Source organism: Vulpes vulpes, chromosome 7 (genome assembly GCF_048418805.1).
Source record: "Vulpes vulpes isolate BD-2025 chromosome 7, VulVul3, whole genome shotgun sequence".
NCBI lineage: Eukaryota > Metazoa > Chordata > Mammalia > Carnivora > Canidae > Vulpes > Vulpes vulpes.
In genome coordinates this window covers 19954991-19975533 of record NC_132786.1, presented here as the reverse complement: position 1 = coordinate 19975533, position 20543 = coordinate 19954991, and the positions used below count along the sequence as shown (strand labels likewise).

Sequence of the window (20543 nt, the reverse complement as noted above, 5' to 3'; positions counted from 1 at the left end):
ATTTTATTAAAGACTATTCTTACTTAATTATCTTGACATCTTTGTGAAAAACCAAATGACCATAAATATGAGTTTATTTCTGGATTCTATTCCTTTCACCTATATGCCTATCCTTACACCAATATCACACTAGAGTCTTGATTGCTGTAATTTTGTAGTAAGCTTCAAAATAAGGAAGTGTCAGTCTTCATACTTCAGTCTTTCAAGGTGGTTTTGGCTATTATGAGTCCCTTGCATTACCATATGAATTTTAGGTCTAGCTTGTCAATTTCTGAGGGGGAAAATGCTAGGATTTTGATAGGATGCTTTATAGTTTTGCAATTACCTTTAAATATCTGATTTTAAAACCAGCTGAATTCTCATACTGCTTCTAAATTCATTCCATTGCAATATGTTACTTTAATGCAGTATATGAAAGAAATCCAGCCTTGCACAGATAACTAGCTGGAAAAGGGAGGAGTATTTTTTTAAGATTTTATTAATTTATTAGAGAAAGGGTGCATGAGCAGGAGGAGAAGCAGAGGGGGAGGGAAAAGCCAACTCCCTGCTGAGCACAGAGCCTGACATGGGGCTTGATCCCAGGATCCTGAGATCACCACCCACGGGAAGTTAGACGCTTAACCGTCTGAGCTACCCAGGCAGCCCAGGAATCTTTTAATAGCTTTTTCAGATAATTTTTTAAAAAGATTTTATTTATTCATGAGAGACAAAGAGAGAGTGAAGCAGAGAGAGAAGCAGGCTCCATGCAGGAAGCCTGATGTGGGACTCAATCCCTGGACTCTGGGATCATGCCCTGAGCCAAAGGTAGACATTCAACCATTGAGCCACCAGGTGTCCCTCAGATAATTTCTTATATTCTTTGATAATCACCGGAACTCCATAGGTGTTGGTGGTAGTTTCAACTCCATAGGTGGTTAGTTGTAGTATGCAACCTGAAATCATATGGAAGAATTTTTTCTACTCTGCTACGTTGAATTCCGTTGCTTTATTTTGCACTTTGAGTAGATCTTCTACCTATGACTGATTTTTGTAATGTTGTGTCTTGGTTATTTCTAAAAGAATGATTTGCTATTCAGATCCTTCCACATTTTGATACATTTTGACATACAGGCTTTTTTTTTTTAAGATTTTATTTATTTACTCATGAGAGACACACAGAGAGAGGCAGAGAGAGGCAGAGGGGGAGAAGCAGGCTTCTCACAGGGAGCCCGACGTGGGACTGGATCCCAGGATCTCAGGATCACCGACCTGAGTCAAAGGCAGATGGTCAACCACAGAACCACCTAGGTGTCCCAAAACTTTTTTTTTTTTTTTAAGATTTATTTGAGAGAGAGTGCACATGTGCAAGCCAGAAGAGGGGTACCAGGAAAGAGAATCTCAAGCAGTCTCCCTGTAGATCCAGAGCTCTATCCCACAACCCCAAGATGGCCTGAGCCAAAACCAAGAGTCTGATGCTTACCCAACTGAACCACCCAGTCTTTCCAGCATAAAAACTTCTCAATCATATTGTTTTTTGACATCACCATCAGTCTCCTTAGGAAAAAAAAAAATGTAAATATGAGTGATGCAGGATCCCTGGGTGGCACAGTGGTTTGGCGCTGAATGACTATCGAGTCCCATGTCGGGCTCCTGGTGCATGGAGCCTGCTTCTCCCTCTGCCTGTGTCTCTGCCTCTCTCTCTCTCTCTCTCTCTCTCTGACTATCATAAATAAAAATTAAAAAAAAATATGAGTGATGCAAATTCCCCAAAATTCTAATTTCCTCCTGAGAGTTTGAATTTGATCGTTGGCACAGTGCTACTATTTTTACTTGAAGTGACAGTCTCGTTTCTTTGACTTCAAGAAGATGCCTGCCAAATACTCTCTGTTTGAAATAATGATGGTTTGTCCATCATTCTTGTAGGTAAAAATGGTGTTCTCTGATAGAGGGGACTATTTTCAGATCACTTCACAAACAGTTGCTTATGTGCTTTTCTTCAAGACAACCATCACACTTCAGCATGCTGCAGCAGTTTGTGTACGCATCCCATTTTGTCACACAATATTAAAAAGACATACTTAAGAGTCAGGATAAAATTAATCATTGTTAACTGCTTCCTCAAGGACACTGTTAAGTGAAAATAGATTTTTTTTTTTTTTTTTTTTTTTTTTACTGTGGTTGTGTGGTCCTGAAGACTACAGTGCTTTCCACTACAGTTTGTAACCACTGTCTTGATGTGTGCTTAGGGTACCAGGCCAGGAGTGCTACATTGCTTTTGCACCATTAGTGCAAATAGGGACAGGGCTTGGAAAAGGCAAATAATATCTTGGTATTGTGATGGAAATAGTTTTGACCTCATGAGCCCCCTGAAAAGGTCTCAAGGGACCTCCTCCAGAGTTTCTCTGTCTACACCCTGAGAATCCTTGAACAATGGTATGTGGAACCTGGAGAGACTCTACTTGCCCTTGTGCAGAATTGAATCAAGAGTGGCTGAATCCTGGATGCTGCTCAAGGGACGTGGTTACAACAGTCTTAGAGGAGCCTTCCAGAAGAGGCTCTGTCCCCTGGTAGGAGAGGTATGGTGAGGAGGCAGGGTGACTAGCAGAGAACGTGGTGGGGGTAGGAAATGAAGTTGGAGGTGGTCAGGGGCCAGATGAAGCAGCACCTTGCAGGAGCTTCAAGACATGCCTTCCAGGGTAGTAAGCACTAACGGTAAAGCCAGTTGCTTTGGCCTCTGATTGTGGCACAGTGTGGGGCGCATGTTGTCTTTTGACCTGGTAATGGCAAGGCTCCCAGAGATTAGTAAGAATTGCCAAGGATGGCAGCGTATCAGGACCTATTTGCTAATAACACGGTTTTCCAACACAAGCATCAGAATCAGGAGCACTGGGGTACTAAGTCCCGACAGCCGTGTTGATCACAAAATGAGAAACAGCATCTCTGCTTGTGATCATGAAGTCAGAAATCCATACCACTTTTCTTACTTGAAGATCTAGAATAAGGGATCCCTGGGTGGCACAGCGGTTTGGCGCTTGCCTTTGGCCCAGGGCACAATCCTGGAGACCCGGGATCAAATTCCGCGAGGCTCCCTTCATGGAGCCTGCTTCTCCCTCTGCCTGTGTCTCTGCCCCTCTCTCTCTCTCTCTGTGTGACTATCATGAATAAATAAATAAAATCTTAAAAAAAAAAAAAAAAAGATCTAGAATAAGACATGAACAGCTTTAAAACCGTCCTGAGTGGATTTGAATAAGTTAGAACTGAATTTGGACATGATATTGTGCAAGTTAAACCAATCTGAAATCTTTAGCGGTCACCCTTGAGAGAACCTTTATTCTTAGTTATAGAACTTTATCATAAAGTACCTAAGTAAGCCTTAAGTAATAGAGTCTTCACAGTCTGTCTCTTAACCTCATAGTCACAGTGCAAACTGGTGGGGACCTCTATCATGAACTGCTGGCTTGAATTGGAAATGCAATTTAACATCTCAAACACAGAGGTCATGGAATACTATTTTAGTATTTTAATATTCATAAATGTATATTGGGCATCTGGTAAAATAGAGTTCCATATAGGACATTGGAATTTGAAGTCTGAATTGAGATTTAGAACAGAAGAACTAGAAGCAGAAATCTGGCACTCTGTGGGCAGGTGAAAGCAGGGCCGTTTGAGGACCCTAATAAAGTTAACTCCCTTATGTCCTTGGTTGGTTGGAGTCCCCCTTACTTTCTGGTTCCCCCTCCCCTATTTCCTTTTCTGTTGGACTTACTTGGCTGCAGAAAGACTCCTGAGGGACTTTTGAAACAGAAAGTGGTAGTTTAACAAGATATGTGATCCTGTTTCTTGCAAGATCAAAAGTTGAATGTTAGCTCTATGGTGTCACGGTAAATAATTTGTGCACGTGGAGATGAAAATACTGGCTCTCACAGTTAATGTAATTTTATGAAACGAAAATGCTTTTCTAAGGCTTGTATTAGATTTAAATGCATCAAGCCAATAGTTTGCTCATTTTCAAATCTTTTTTTTTTTTTAAAGATGTTATTTATTAGAAATAGAGCAGGAGCAGGAGGAGAGGGAGAAGCAGGCTCCCTACTAAGCAGGGAGCCCAATGCAGGGGCTCAATCCCAGGACCCTAAGATCATGACCTGAGCCAAAGGCAGATGCTTAACCAACTGAGCCACCCAGGCATACCTGCTTGTTTTCAAAGGTATTTTAAAGTATAGGTTCTTTTTATTCTTGTTCATAACTTGTGTAGGTGGCTGGGTCAAAAACCTAAGTGGCAAAATTCAACCACAGTGGCTAACATCAGTGGAAGGAGGACTCAAGATGACCTTGGCAAACTGGACACATAAGGTAAGGTGTGAGGCTCTGTGGCAGGAGGAGAAGTGGGATAACACTGGAATCTCTGGTCTGCCTGCCTGGCAAGAACTATATATCATAGGGTGAATCTCGCCACAGGCTAGTATGGCCTTGAGTGTGCCAGGGGCTGGAATGCATGGACCAGAACATTACTGAGATGGCTACTGGAGGGAAGGATGATCAGAAATGTCAAGTCTTGGGATACCTGAGTGGCTCAGTCTGAGCACCCAATTCTTGGTTTCAGCTCAGGTCATGATCTCAGGGTCCTGGGATCGAGACCCACATCTGGCTTTGCTCAGCATAGAGTCCACCTCAGGATTCTCTTTCCCCACGTACATGCTTGCACACACACTCCTCCCTCCTCCCCAAATATATCTTTAAAAAAAAAAGAAAGAAATGTGAAGTCTTATGCTTCTGTTTCAGAAATGGTTTCCTGAGTGTTACAGATTGAGGACCTGGGTTGATTTTCTGGGCTAAAATGTTAACCAACGCTCATTCTGAGCCACAAGTAGAGCAGTCTCTGCAGTGCTGGGTGTCACATGTTAAGGAGCATTGCCAACTTAGAGTAGTGATTCTTGGAGTTCATGAGCTTTCCCTGAAATCATGGGCATGTTTTCTGGGGAAAGAGTTGGCTTCCGTTAGCTCTCCAGAGGACTTCAGTTCCCCTAAAGATTGAGTTGCTTAAAATGCCTGGTTGAAGAGGACACTGTGTGGATTAAGTGTCATATTGTTCCAGTCAGTTCTTACTATATGCCAGATACTGTGTACATGGTCACCGAGGCAGAGGCATTCCTGATCCCTGCCCTCAGGGAGCTTCATCTAGTGATGGAGCCGCAGGAGACAGTACTGCTACTAACAATAATGGTGGTGGTTTTTAAAGCATTAGTGCTATGGGGTGCCCTTAAACTCTGTGATGTAGTGATGATGATGGTGGTGATGGTGATGATGCCTGTTTAATAGGTGAGGAAACTGAGCCACAAAATTTAAGTGATTTGCCCAAGATCAAACATTTAGTAAGTAGCTGAACCAGGATCTGAATTTTCCAGAGCCAGTACTCTTAATTGGGCCACTATACGGGTTATTATTTAAAACAATTGGGATAAATGCTTTGAGAGAAGTAATGGAGGGGAGAGCTCCTGTAACTGTGGGTGAGCATAGAGAGTAATCCCTAAAGAACTGTCATTAAAGCTGGAGTTAGGGACACCTGGGTGCCTCAATGGTTCTCTTTGAGGAGCCTACTTCTCCCTCTGCCTCTCTCTGCCTCTGTGTCTCTCATGAATAAATAAATAAAATGTTTAAAAAATTAATTAATTTAAAAAAATTAAGCTGCAGTTAGCCAGGGCTGCCTGGGTGGCTCAGTCTGTTAGGTGTCTGCCTTCAGCTCAGGTCATGATCCTGGGATCCAGCCCCACGGCAGGTTCTCTGCTCAACTGGGAGTCTGCTTCTCCCCCTCCCTCTCCTCCTATTTGTGATATCTGTCTATCTCTCTCTCTCTCTGTCTGTCAAATGAATAAATAAAATCTAAAAAAAAAAAAAAAAGCTGGAGTTAACCAGGCAGAGGGTGGGGGTTTAGTGGGGCAGAGGAAGAAGGGCAGAGTTTTAGTCAAAAGGAGTGACATAGGCAAAGCTCCCCAAAAGATGGGTGGGAGCTTGGTGCAGTGGCTGGATCTGGGAATGGTGAACGAGGCAGAGAAGAGTAAGATGGGAGTAAGCAAAGAGGTCACATGGGATTTATCTGTGTGCTGTCTATCAAGAACAGCCTCATAGGCCTTGGTCAAAGTTTCAGACTTTTCCCTAGAAACAGAAGAAGGTCACTGATGAGTTTTAAGCAACAGGTAAGGTGATCTTCTACACCAGGATTGACAAACGTTTTCTGTAAATATACATACTGTATACTCTATTGTTACAGTAAAGTGAGCCAGTGAAAGGCAAATGTTACTGAGAAAATCATAAGGAAGCACAAATACTTTTATAATAGTGTGGTGTATTTATCAGGAAGAAAAAAAATCTGCATGTAAGTGGACCTGCACAGTTCAAACCCACGTTCAAGAGTCAGCTGTGCTCCTGCCTTTTGTAGCACACAAGCAGCTGGAGACAGTGCGTAAATGAAGGTAGCCGTGTGCTAGTAAAACCTTATTTACAGACACTGACATTTGAATTTCCTCTAATTTTTCACATTGTGAAGTATTACTTCAGTATTACTGATTTTTTTTCAACCAGTTGAAAATGGAAAAAACATGTGTAGTTCATAGGCTGTACAAAAACAGACTGGCTGCATCGGGCCTCTGGTTTGTAGTTTGCTGATCCTCCTGTTCTGTCACCTCCAGAAGATCCCTCCCACGGCTCTCTGAGGTGGATGGGGCAGTCAGGGAGTGGAAGTGCCGAGCCCAGCCACATGCTGGAGTTCACCAGCCAGGGTGCCAGGGACTGGTCAGGTACAGGCAGGATGACATGACACAGTTGGGAAGTGATGAGGGGGGAATTGCCAAGACTGTGGTGTGGGAGAGGTTAAGAATAATTTTTGGGTGGTTTGCACGAGGCCCTTCATTGGGTAATGGTGCCATTGGCTAAAGGGAGAAAGGGAGACCAGGACCAGAGGATGGGCCAGATTCATTTATGTACTTGCCAGATTTGCAATACTCACCTTGCTTTCTGGCTGCTGAGGCCCTGTTAGGGAACCTCAGAACCCGCGTGGTTCCCATGGTCCTAGAGATAGGTGGCTGTGCCTGCATTTGGGACTCTGAAGGTATGCTGCTCCTGGGTCCTCAGGTCACCCAACACACCTTCATGCTGTGGGGCTGTTTCCCTACTGCCTTGGAAACAGGAGGTTGTAAGATGAACCTGGCCCCACACATTCCTGCTCTCTCCACCAGGCATGGGTGGTAAGGATTCGTGTCCATCTTCAAGGGTGTTGTTCCTTGCTTTGGGGGGGTGGGGAGCTGGGCTTCATCTCAAGACTTTTTTTTTTTTTTAAGATTTTATTTATTTATTCATGAGAGAGACAGAGAAAGAGAAAGGCAGAGGCACAGGCAGAGGGAGAAGCAGGCTCCATGCAGAAAGCCTGACGTGGGACTCGATCCCAGGTCTCCAGGATCAGGCCCTGGGCTGAAGGTGGCGCTAAACCGCTGAGCCATGTGGGCTGCCCCCCCCCACCCCACCCCCCACCCCCGCCTTTTTAAGTAGGCTCCACGCCCACTGTGGAGCCCAATGAGGGGCTTGAACTCATATACATGAGAACAAGACCTGAGCTGAGATCAAGAGGTGGGCTCTTAACTGACTGAGGCACTCAGGTGCCCCTAGACTTTTTCATTCTGCATAACTGCTACCAAAATGTGTGAATGTGTTTCTATAAAATAAAAATCTGACCATGTTTCTGGATGACTATTATCCTAAAAAACTGGACTGTACCCAAGATGGACATACCTTCCATTTCTCAAACTTCTGTGGAAGTCTTTTTGGTAGGCAGCTAAGTTTATACAAGTAGGATGTTCCTATACCCTTAAACCATAGTGTAGAGCATCATTATCCAACAGGAATAGAATGTAAGCTACATAGGGAATTTAAATTTTTTCCACTAACCACATTAAGCAAATAAAAAGAAAGTTGAAATAATTGAAGTAAATGTTTAATTTAGCCCCATATGTCCAAAATATTATTTCAATATATATTGAATATTTTTGATATTATTACTTCTTTTATGCCAAGCTTTCAAAATCTTGTGTAAGTATTACACTGTGTAGGGCACATGTCAGGGCCAACCATGTTTCGGGCGTTCGCTGTACATGTCCAGCTGCTGGGAGGAAGAGCACAGGAAGAGCAAGGAAGAAATTAGTGATCATAAATGGATTGTTGTAGATTCTTGACCTTTTGAAGAAATAATTTTTAATAATTATTCATGCTAGGTCCCATTTCATTTCCTTAATTTTTTGTTATAACTAAGTTTTGATGAGTCTTGAACTTCATGTTCTTTAATACGTTAAAGATTGTGTTATAATTTGAGAATTTATCTCTTGTTTTCTCTCTTTTCCACCCTGAACCCCTGCCTTCTCCCCAGTTTTGGCCACATATATAGCAAAATTCATTCTTCATTGTTGCCAAACATGGAATTTCCTGCAGTTATCAGGTCTGCCCCCTGCCTTCCAGCTCGTCTGTGTCTCTGATCATCCCATGGAAATGGATCTCCTGTTTTAAAACTCTGCAGGGAGATAGTTCCATAGGCTTTTTGGCAGAATTTTGTTTTTCTTTTAGTTTAATAACCCTGACAGTTAATAAAATTCTTCATTTCTGTAGCTCAGATCTTTATGTTTTAATATAAACTTACTCTTATATTCTCAGTGGCGTACATCTGGTAGCATCATGCTTGGCAATAGTAGGCATCCAGGAAGTATTTGAATGAGTAATAATTTTATGAACCAATCTTGCTTGGTCATTCTATCTTGTCTTTGTTGTAATAATAATTGTACCTTCATTTTTTTCTCACCTAGCATCTATTTTTAAAAATTGGGAAGGGGGTGTGAGAAAGAATGAGATGATGTCAGCCCTGGTTAACTCACAGGAACAAATGAAGTAATTCATATGGAAATGTTTTACAGACTCTTAAGAGTATCTGGCTTGTAGGTTCTAGTGAACAATTAAATTGTGGATTGTTTGCATCACATGCCTTCATCTGGCTCTGATGGAGATGTTGAGGGGATGGGGTATGCATCTTAGAATCATGGCGAACAGAATGCACAAGAACTCCTTACCCCCTTTAAAATTAGAATGGTGGGGATGCCTGGGTGGCTTAATGGGTCAGGCATCTGCCGCCTTTGGCTCAGGTCGTGATCCCTGGGTCCTGGGATTGAGCCCCTCGTTGGGCTTCCCACTCAGTGGGGAATCTGCTTATCCTTTTCTCTCTCTCTCTCTCTCTCTCTCTCTCCCCCCTGTCTACCCCTCCCCCCTACTCATGCACTCTTGCACGTGGCCTCTCTCAAATAAATAAATGAAATCTTTAAGAATAATAAAATAAGGTTAGAATGGTGAGGTAAGTGTATTTTTTTAAAAGGCTACCGTGGTGACCCTAAACTGGGTGCAGTAGTTAGTAAGCATATAACTGGCATTGCGTATCACATAAGAAGCACACTGTTGAACCTTCACACGCTTCATTGTTATTCTAGCCCTTGTAATAACGAGGATTATATGTTCAGGTTGCGGTCCATTTACAGCCCCAGGTGATTCTGCAGACTTGCTGCTGTTTGCAAACCAGGTGGTTTCATTGCTGTCCCTTCTATTGGTGATAACCAGAGAAACCCCTTCTTGGTACCCATGCCCTGTCCCTGGGACACTCTAAAATTGGCAGAATGCTGCAGAGATGACGACGTGCTGGTACCAGGCTTTACTTCTTAAGAAGTTAGTGGCTTCTGCTTTTGTGTTCTCTGGAGCTACATGTAACACACAAGGGCGCGCCAGGAGAGGAGGACATGTGGAAGTTGGAAGACCCCATGGTCCCAGTGGACGCTAGCCCCCAGCTACCAAGCAGTGACCGGTTACCAGGCAAGCAGAGGGCCCAGCTGAAACCAGCCTTGCTTGTGGAATTCGAGAACAGATTACATGGCTATTGGTATTAGCTACTAAGTTTTGGGGTGGTCTGTTGTGCAACAGTGGATACCCAAGCAGTTGGTAATTTACTGCTTTAAAGGGGTGTATTTTTTTTAAGGGGTGTATTTTTATACTTACTGATTTCTTTATCATGTCATTTAAAAAAAATTTTTTTTTTTTTTTAAGTAATCTCCACACCCAATGTTGGGCTCAAGAGTTGCATGCTCCACCAACTGAGCTAGCTAGGGGCCCCTGTCCTGTTATTTTGAGGCGTTAGCTGGAATAGCTATTAGTAGATGTCATTTTCTTAGATTAGAGATTAATTTATTAGATGTAATTATTGAATGCACTTTTATCCCAAGCTGATTATTTTAGTCTTAAGAGCAGTTGATAATACTACTACTAATAGGGACATTTAATGAGGACTTAATACATACCAGTCTTCCACACATACTTTCATTTAAAACTCACAGTCATCTATAAGGTAGGTACTGTAATTATCTCTAGTTTACAGTCAAGGAAAACAGACTCAGGAAAACTGCGTGCAGTAACATAGCTAATCACCATCCTGTTCCACTTAGTGAAAAGTAGTATATGTCTTTCTCTCTTTTATACTTTTTTAAAAAATCAACTTTTATTGCTGTATAATTTACATATACTAGTGTATGAGGCATTTTAGTAGAAAGTTATATGAGTTTTGGTTAGATTTATTCACTGTGCAACCATTAGTCCAAAATACAAAACATTTCTGCCAGCCCAAAATATTCCCTCATACCCCATCCCCACTCCCAGGCAAGCATCGGGCTGCTTCCCATCGCCATAGATTAGCTTTCTTTCTTTCTTTCTTTCTTTCTTTCTTTCTTTCTTTCTTTCTTTCTTTCTTTTTTAAGATTTTATTTATTCATGATAGACACAGAGAGAGACAGACAGACAGAGGCAGAGATACAAACAGAGGAAGAAGCAGGGTCCATGCAGGGAGCCTGATGTGGGACTAGATCCCAGGTCTCCAGAATCACACCCTGGGCTGAAGGCAGCACTAAACCGCTGAGCCACCGAGGCTGCCCTGGGTTAGCTTTCTTGTTCTAAAATTTCATATAAATAGAATCATACAGTAAATACTCTTTTTGCCTGGCTTCTTTCAAAAAGCATAATGTTTTTGAGAGTCGTCTGGTTGTCACATGTGTAAATAGTTTGTTTTTTTTGTTGTTGTTGTTTTTTATTGCTGAGTAGTATTCCATCATATGGATGTGGCATGATCTGGTTCTCCTATCACCTATCATTGTTCCAGTACTTAACTGCTAAGAATAAAACTGTGAGAAGCATTTGTTATGTCTCTGGACATGAGATCATTTTTCTTGGGTAGATACCTAGGCATGGCACTGCACAGGCCACATAGATGTTAAGTATGTAATTTTGTTGGAAACTACCAAACTGTTTCTGATAACGTTCGTACCATTTTACACTTCAGTGCTCGGTATCCTCGAACTTTTTAACTTCAGCCATGGCTAATGTGGGTAGGTCATGGTGTTACTTGAGTTGTCCCAGTGACTAATGATATTGAGCATCCTTTCCTTTACCTGCTGGTAATTCACAGATCTTTTGTAAAGTGTCTGTTCTAAATCTCTTGGCTCTTTTGTTGGGTTCCTTTTGAGTTATTTTGAATAACAGACACAGAAGGTAGCTCAGTGGGACTAGGGAGCACACAGGGAAGTGGAAGTGATGGACAAAAGGGTTGGGATTTCTTTTTGGAGTGATAAAAATGTTCTAAAATTGGTTGCAATGGTGATGGCACAGCTTTGTCAATATACTAAAGACTTAATTGAGCTCTTTAAGTGGTTAAATTATATAGTATATGAGTTCTGTCTTAATAAAGTTGTTTAAAAACGAAAGGAATTTCCTGGGGCGGCTGTAACAAAGCACCACAAATGGCAGGTGGGGGGTTAGAAGGACAGACCTTTACCATCTCACAACTGTGGGGTCAGAATTCTGAAATCCAGGTGTGCACAGGGTCCTGCTTCCTCTGAAGGTGAACTCAGGAGGGTCTGTTCCAGGCCTCTCTCCTTGGCCTGTACGTATTGAAATGTTTCAGAGGCACCATTAACTCAACCATAAGGAATGGAGTAAAGGAGTAGAGAAACTAAGAATGTGTTCACAGCTATTTCAGGAGGAGGATTTGGAGGAGACTGGGAAGGAATGGGATCCAGGACACAAGGGGCCAGAATAGCATGTGTGGGAAGAAGAGGTGGTCACGTCAGGTGACCTCTGAGGTTAGGCACCACCTCATACACATAGCTATGTCCCCTAGCTCTGGCTCATCTTAAATATTCTTTAAATATTTAGGATCTGAGCTGTTGGAAGGAGCTAGAAGATTTGGGGATATCCTAGAGGCTGGAAGAGAAAGGTGACTTAGGGTGATGAGTTAAATTTGAATTTGTTTCCTGAGGACTGTTCTTCTTAAGCATTAGTGTGTGACAAAATGGGGTGGAGCTGGTTAATATTCCCAGTAGGTTTGCTTGGGGCTCAAGAATGTGCATTTGTAGTAGGTTACCCTGGGTTGCTGCTGGGAACATATTTTCACTACTGCAGGAGGAAAGAGGGCTCCAGAGAGGATTCCTGAGGCCATAGGACAGGATGGTGGGGGACAGGGGTGGCCGAAAGACAGTAGATGGAAAATAGTTGTTCACCAACGTGGTTGCAGAATTTTTCTGCAGCCGAGCTCAACAGGCACTCCAAAGGCAAATGATTTGATTAAGATCAGAGGGTTTTTCAAGGAGCCCAGAGAAAGGAAATTGAAGGTAGACAAGAGAGTAGAGGGCAGTGATTTATCTTGGCACTTAAAGTGATAGGCAAGGAAGTGAAACATGGTGGAGATTGGAGATTCAGGATTTGATCATTTAGAGTAGTATTTTTCTGACCTTTGTGACTGAGAAACCCTTTTTGCATTGTGACCCAGTCATAAATGTTTTTGTAACTGAAAGAAAAGTTTCCTAACTTTATTATTTGCAATCCACTACAGTGTTCTTTCTTTCAAAACAGTGCTGGTCATAGCTCAGTATAGTAATTTCACGACCTAGTGGGTTACAGCCCCTGGTGTGAAGGTACTGCTTCCAGAGATGTCCTGGATAGGAGTCAGAAAGTAAGGGCCCTGGGAGAGGTGCATCTGGGTGGCTCAGTCGGTTGAGTGCCTTCACCTCAGGTCATGATCCCAGGGTCCTGGGATTGAGCCCCATGTTGGGCTCCCTGCTCAGAGGGGATATTGCTTCTCCCTCTCCTACTGCTCCTCTCTCTCTTCCTGCTCCTCCCCACCCCTTTTGCTCTGTCTCTCTCTCAAATAAATCTTTTTAAAAAGGAAGGGGCACTGGGAGAGTATACCGTCCTGCTTATGATTGGTATGTGGGAGGCGGAGTCATCTGGGAGGGGTCACCAGCCAGTGTTTTCAGGTATGCACGCGAGGTGGCAGGGAGATGATCATCAGTGGCAATACCAGTGAAGCTTTGAAGCTAGACTGTTAGCTTATATATGTGGACATGAGGGTCCCATAAGGTGATGTTGAGGATTTGAGGTGAAAAGGAAGGCAGACGTCAGAGCGGATTGTGTCCCAGATACATTACATTGTTCCCAATGGACCCTTGTGCCAAATGACTTGACAGACGAGTTGATAGATTGAAAACTACTCCTTCCCATTATGGTCCCAATGAACAAGTACTGTGTCAGCTGTTACAAGAATGCTGGTTGGGGTCGGGGGGGATGGGGGTGGGTGGAGGTAATATATAAAAGTCCTGGGTTTTCTTAGAATAATCATGAAAACTACTTCAAGATTAATCTGAAAGCTCTAAAATGTTTTACACACAGTGCCTGTTTTGCAGTAATCACAAGTATGAGAGATTAATCAACAACCTTGCAGGTATATCTTCTGTAGTGAAAATACTGGGTGAAGGAGCTTACTGGGCCATGTTACCCTTGGCAAGAAATACATAAATGCTGTGTTTATACCTGGTAAAAGTTTAGAAGAAACTTATTAAAAATGATCTGTAGGATTTTTAAAGTTAGGATGGTTTTCAGCCTAGCTGCAGAGTATTTGGAAGTTAACTGTGGGACATTGGGATGTAGTTTTCACCTTCTTAGTACCATGTTACTGCCATAAAAGGAGTGATCCATGCCTCTCTTTGTGTTGATAACACACATCTGGGTATGCCCTCTGCCTTTCAGTTCATTTCAAATCACTCCTGTATTGTTTTCATTCAACCTTTCTCCAGAGAGTTGATCTGGAATTTGAGGTCCTCCTCGAGTTGTACAAATTTATGAGCCTATTGAGAAAGAGCACGGTTGTTGCTGAAGCACCTTCAGGAAATAACTAGTGTTTCCAAGTCTGAATTCGATCATGCAAAGGGCAAACTAAATGTGGGACGTTATAACGAGAGGAAAATGATCAAGTAAAGAACATCATTTGTACTTCACCAGTGCCTCTTGTAGCTGCACAAAAGCTCTAGCTAAGAGCCAAGCTGCTGCTTCAGAGGACCACAGTGATGTTCCTGAAAGCCAGAAATTGCTGGAACCAGTGCTGAAAACATCATGAGCAGTGGGATTTGTTTGGTAGGATGAATGTGAAAATTTCAACACTAGTTGTTTAGTAATTCTAGTTTTTAATGGAAACAGGAAAAAAAAAACCTCCCACTGTGTCATGTCAGCGAATGTAGTCTTCCTGTCCTTTCTTAATTTAAATAATTAATGATCTCCCCTTGGGGGAGAGACCCAGGGAGGAGGGACCCAGGGGAGACTCAGCTTCTCTGCAGTCCTGCCTTTGCTAATGGATAGTCTCCTTCTCCTGGGACCAAGCTAGATTGAGAAAGCCAGTTTGCTCCCTAAAGACTAGGGTTTTAAATTCAGGTGTCCCAGTTACTCGTGAAGATGAGAGTTTGCTGTCAAGCTGCATTGTGGTTTGGGTTGGATACACTGTCTGCTTTGCCAGAATGATTGTGTTTTCAAAAAGTCAAATGTTAATTTAACCTGTCAAATAATTTCTGCCCTCCGTGATGCTCTTCGAGTTCCTTCAAGGAACTCTTCGATCTGTACCAGTAATTACTATTTTTTAAAAACGTAGTCCACTTGTTTATCTGAAACTCCACTGTTTTACATAATGTCATGCTCTTATTGAATGTAACTTTCCTACGTTTCCTGTGATGATTCCTGATGTCTTGTCGCCATCCTTTCACTCCCTTAGACCCACTTGGCACCGCTGCGGGCAGCTGTCCTGTCCTGTGTGTCCTGCCCTCCTCTTTTGGGGGGAGGTTGAGGGACTTATGTATACCACACTTAACCCCTTTCTTTCACTATTTTTAGTCCAGTTCTACTTTGGAAAAGGTGTAAAAATCCTTTTAATCCCTTGCAACTCTTGCCCATTAATCTTTAGAAAAATTACCTTCTGCCTTCTTCCTTCCTTCTTTGCACTTATAAGGCAGAAGACCCCAATGGCCTACAGAAGTATATCAAAAGCCCACCAGAGGGCCTAGAAGTTCTCTTCTGAAGCCCAAAAGAAGTTTCTTCTCTCTTTTTTCTTTCTAATTCAACTTCTTTTGCTTCAAGAGATAGCAGTCAGCGTAAATGAGAATTTTCTTACTCCTTTAAATGTTTCAGTTTTGCTAATAATTTAATAGAAGTTTTTTCTTTGCTATTTCATTACATAAAATAGTTTTGCTGTATTTTAAGCTAAATGCCCTTCTGAGCTAGCTTAGGTAACGTGGTTTCTTAGGAACAGAATCCCTTTGAAATGTGTGGGCTTCTGGATTACCCCTGCATCCTGTATAGCACAGGCAGGCGTGAGGTTGGCTACCAAAATAAATATGGCAAACTATTTCTTTGTTCTTATTGAACTGTGTTTCCTTTCCACGTATATAAAATCGAGATCTTGTGTAATATCTGCAGTGAGAGTGCCTGAACCAAAACAGATGACTGTGAGAGTGACCATTAGGGAGTGAGTGCCACCCTAGGTAGGGTGGTCTTAGTGGAGGCTTCTCTGAAGAAGGGACATTTGATCCCCTGCCAAAATAAGGACAGAAATGAGTCATGTGTGCAGAGGTCTGTAGACATGGCTAGCACAAAGGGACAGAAGGGATGTGAGTGAAGCCTGGGAGGTCTTGGGGAAGAGAGCGGTGGCAGCAGAGAGGTTAGGGCAATAGGCAGAGGGAGGACCTGGTGTTGTGGACCTTGGTGAGGAGTTGGGAGTTTATTCTGATTGCAGTGAGGACTTGAAGCAGGGAGGTAACATTTAATTATCAAAAGCTCTTGTAGGCTGCTTTGTAGAGAATGATTTCAGGTTTTAATAATTCCAAAAACAGTGAACTGTATGTTTAACTGCTCATGAGGATTAAAATAGGCCTGCCAACTTGGGGTTTTCTAGGTGTGTCTCCACAGCTCCCACTCTTAAACCACTTTATTAATTCATTAAATTCTAAGAGTATGGGGTCTGCTTTTGTTGTGAAAACGTGACCACCTTTCAGCTACCCTCTGCATGGGTTGGAGGAAGGCAAGCACAGCCTATAAACCCCAGGAGCAGAAGGTTCCTGGTACAAACCTGTCTCCCTGAAGATCTTTAGAGATGGAAGTTCAGTGAGACGCAGCAAGCCTGTGGAGCATGTGTTTAAAATGAATAGTGCTGTGAGGGGGCACCTGGCTGGCTCAGTCAGAAAAGTATGTGAATCTTCATCTCATCATGGTAGTAGATTCAAGCCCCACATTGGGTGCAGAGATCACTTAAAAAATAAAATCTTGAGGTGCCCGGGTGGTACAGTCAGCATCCAACTCATAGTTTCAGCTCAGGTCATGATCTCAGGGCCCCTCATCAGGCTCCACACTCATGGGGAGTCTGCTTAAAGAAAAATGTGCTCTGAGAATGTACGAAAGAAGAAAGCATTTAGGGTGAAGTTTGTGAAGGACCACTTTCATCATTCCCTGGGCTGTTCTTGGACTGTCTGTACAGAGTGCCACATTCTAAAGTCCTTCGGTAGAAATTTTAGGTAACAGATAGACATGTGAGAACTTAGGGCTCTAGCTCTTGATTTCTTAGCACACAGGCTCAGAACGTGAAATCCAGAACGTTTCCTGATTGTCTTCTGTGTGCCAGACATCACTAGGCCTTTGACACTGAATGGTTGAGACAGGATTTCTACTTTTGAGTTTTTTAAATAAAGACTTCTGATACATATTCTCGGAATTCCTTCTTTAAAAGCCATACCTGGTAATGTTTCTAACAGCCACATATGAAGAGTCCAAAGAAATAAACTTTGTCTTACTAATATCCATATTAAAATTAATATCCACATTTCAGGGACGCCAGAGGATATTAGCTTAGCTTAAACCTTATTTCAGAGTTTGCCTTTGACAGAATATGTGATATGCTTATTGGTCAGTAATATTTGTTAATGTCACAAAAGTATTTAATTTATAATAGCTTAATTGCCTAAATTCCTCTCATATAAAGCAAATTCATGAAATTTATTTCCTTTTTGAAATTGTCCAAAAGTTAAAGGAATGTGTTCTGGGGCACCTGGGTGCCTCAGTCATTTGGGCGTCTACCTTCAGCTCAGATCATGATCCCAGGGGTCCTGGGATTGAGCTCCCTGCTCAGTAGGGAGGGAGTCTTCTTCTCCTCCCCCTGCTCGTGCTCTCTTTCTCACTCACTCTCTATCTCAAATAAATAAATAAATAAATAAATATCTTTTTAAAAAGTTCTGATCCTAATAGTTTCTATCTCTCCATCTTGTTAGAGTGGGGTTTCTTTTTGTAAAATAGTGGAATTAAATTTTTTGCTACCTTAATATGCCAATACATACTGAGCCTTTGCTCTCTTTTATAGGGAAATCCTCATTGACGATTCAGTTTGTTGAAGGCCAATTTGTTGACTCCTACGACCCAACCATAGAAAACAGTAAGTATTGTTTTCAAGGGTTTATAAACTGTGAGAAGCCTGCATTCTTCACACAAACAGCCATTGTGTGTTCCTGGAGGCTTTGATTGCAGGGGTTATTGGGGTAAACCTGTAGATCTCCAACTGGGGTCCAAAAATCTTCCAAAAGTTTGATCCACTTCACACTAATTGGATTTTTATTCAGTGTCCAGATCCTGGCATCTGGAAATTGTTACTCAGTTTCCAGATGTGGGATCCAGTTAGAAATCCAGTCCTACAGTGAACCTCCTATTCCAGACTCTGCTTCAGGAAAACAAGAATAGAGAGCACAGTCTTATTTTTTCCCCCTTTTCTCAACAGTAGCCCTTTTTAAGGATTCCAAGCTGAAAAGAAAGGACGAAAACACTCCAGATCCTTTGTACCTTACTCTTACGGAATTGCTAGTCCTTCCCCCACTCCACCCCCAACCTTTCCAGTCCTGAAGACTTGAAAGAATGCTGTGGAGAAGTGTTCTGGGATGGAGAGAGCAGTTGCAATATGAAAACAAAGATGTCTCAAGTCTGTTGGCATTTCAGGTCATGTGCAGAAAAAAGCACCAAAGAACAGAACCAGCCACAACCTTTACCTTGTCCAGTTTCAATCTATGGTTTCAGAATCTTCCTGAAGGATTTTAGGACCATGAGAGTCTTGATTCTAGGATCACAGAAGAACACCTGAAGCCTTTGCCCAGGGAAGCTGGTTTGTTGGAAGCTGATCTTGTTTCAAACGATCTTAAAACCCTAAGTAGATCCTAGACCCAGTCTTCTCAGATTCTTGACACCTGGGACTTAACCCAGGATTTGTCACCAGGAACATACACATTTAAACATGGGATTCTTCAAAACCTGATGGGCATATTAAACCTGAAGCTGACTTAACAGGTTCATAAAGTTCAACAAGATTTGTAGACCTCACTTGCCCAGAGCTTGCAAGAGAGACTTCAAAAGAGGTTTACAACATGGAGTTGACAAACTATGGACCATAGGCCAGAAAGACCCACTTTTTTGTACAGCGCACAAGCAAAGAATGGTGTTTATGTTTTTTTTAATAAAGTCAAAAGAAAAATATTTGTGACATGTGAAAGTTTCATGAAGTTCACATGTCAGTGTCCAGTAAGTTTTATTAGAACCCAGACATGTGCATTCATTCATTCATGTCGTTTCTGTGGCTGCTTTTGTTCTCCAATAGTGGACTTGAATCCTTGCAACAGGGACTGTTTGTCCCTTTACTGGAAGAGTTTGTCCACCTCTGACTTAAAACATGCAGCTCTCCTTCATGTCCCAGTGTGCTGGCGGCATGGAAAAAGCCTGTTTGTTGCTTACCCAACTCTGGGAAGACCTGGCTTTAAAAGTAACCTCTGCTGGTATCCGGGAAGGAGGAGTCCTGACTACATACACATCTTGTATTGATTTGTTTAGCTGTCACTGAAAGAATAGTATGGATGCTTTTAGTGAACTTGGTGAACAAGTTTGGTTATCCATTGGAATAAAACACAAAATTGTGGTCATGGCCTTTAATATTTGCTGTATGGAACTATTTAGAATTGTGTGTCGTTGAGATAAGACTCATTTGGGCATTTTACTCCTAGAATAGTAGAATTTCGTTTTCTTGGTAAGCTATGCTCCTATAATTGTGTGTCCTTGTGCCACTTAAAATTGAGGTGGAAGGAAAGCCTTGGTGTTGTATGTAAATAGATTTTCTTTATATGTAAGTAACAGATCCAGTGAACATCCAGCTTTCTTACCTTGATACTATCTCAGAAATTGAATGAGGTGCCCCTAGTTTGAAGGCTGTCAACATCATCTTTAATTTTTTTTCTATTTCCTTTCTAATACTTAGTGTTCAATAATACTTATTTTTTTCCTCTCAAAAGTGGATTAAAAATATTTATTAAAGTCTTTAGGCAGGAGCGCAAGTGAGTATCAGAGTATATGAATCACTTAAAAGTTCATGAGCTGTATGCAGACATCATTTTCTGTTTACCATGCTTCTGACCAGCTAACCCAGGCAGAAGCCATTCCTCCACTCCATCGTCCACTGTTTGGTCAAAAACACTGTTCAGCGATAACAGGAAATGGAATGGTTATCATTCGCCTGTTGCTAACAAATGAATGGATGGTCTTAAGATTTTAAAAAGCACTACACTCTGGAAATCTGGAAATAATCTGGTAATTATTTATAATTTTTAACTTTTAACTCGACTTTATAACATAGAACAGGTGGTTCATAGCAAACGTTCAGTAGGAACACATCTCTGTGAAGCATCGCCACAAAGGCAAAGATTCTGGGACTGTGTCATCTTCTTTTAAAATGGGATACAGGAGAATAACATCAATAAAACCATATATTTTCTAGTTTGGGGAAATTTTTATACCAAAAATACTGCCTACACAAATGTGCTTTGTTATCTCCTGTATTGTTTTTTTGTTTGTGGTTTTGGTTTTTTTCCTTACCGTATTGTTAATCTAACAACTCAATACAAACAAAATTGGCTATGGTGAAATTTAACTAGTAGCAGTAGTTTATAAATTAAGGAATAGCAATTTACAACTTGTGCCTTCTCAAGGTGGTACTGTCGATGCTCTAATAAACCTCAGAAAATTGGAAAATTCTAATTAGGAGTTTTGCAGCATTATCAAGCATTGCATGGTGGGTGGGCTTCTCAGTAGGATATGAATTAGGAGTCCTC

General features: G+C 41.9%; 1 protein-coding gene across 1 annotated transcript in view; it reads left to right on the top strand.

Moving 5' to 3' along the window:
* The window catches only part of RHEB (Ras homolog, mTORC1 binding), a 43193-nt gene that overhangs the window by 5030 nt on the left and 17620 nt on the right, over nt 1-20543 (top strand). Inside the window, exon 2 of the mRNA XM_072763158.1 lies at nt 17765-17836. Coding sequence (XP_072619259.1) covers nt 17765-17836 — 72 coding nt within the window. The remainder of the gene's footprint in view (nt 1-17764; nt 17837-20543) is intronic.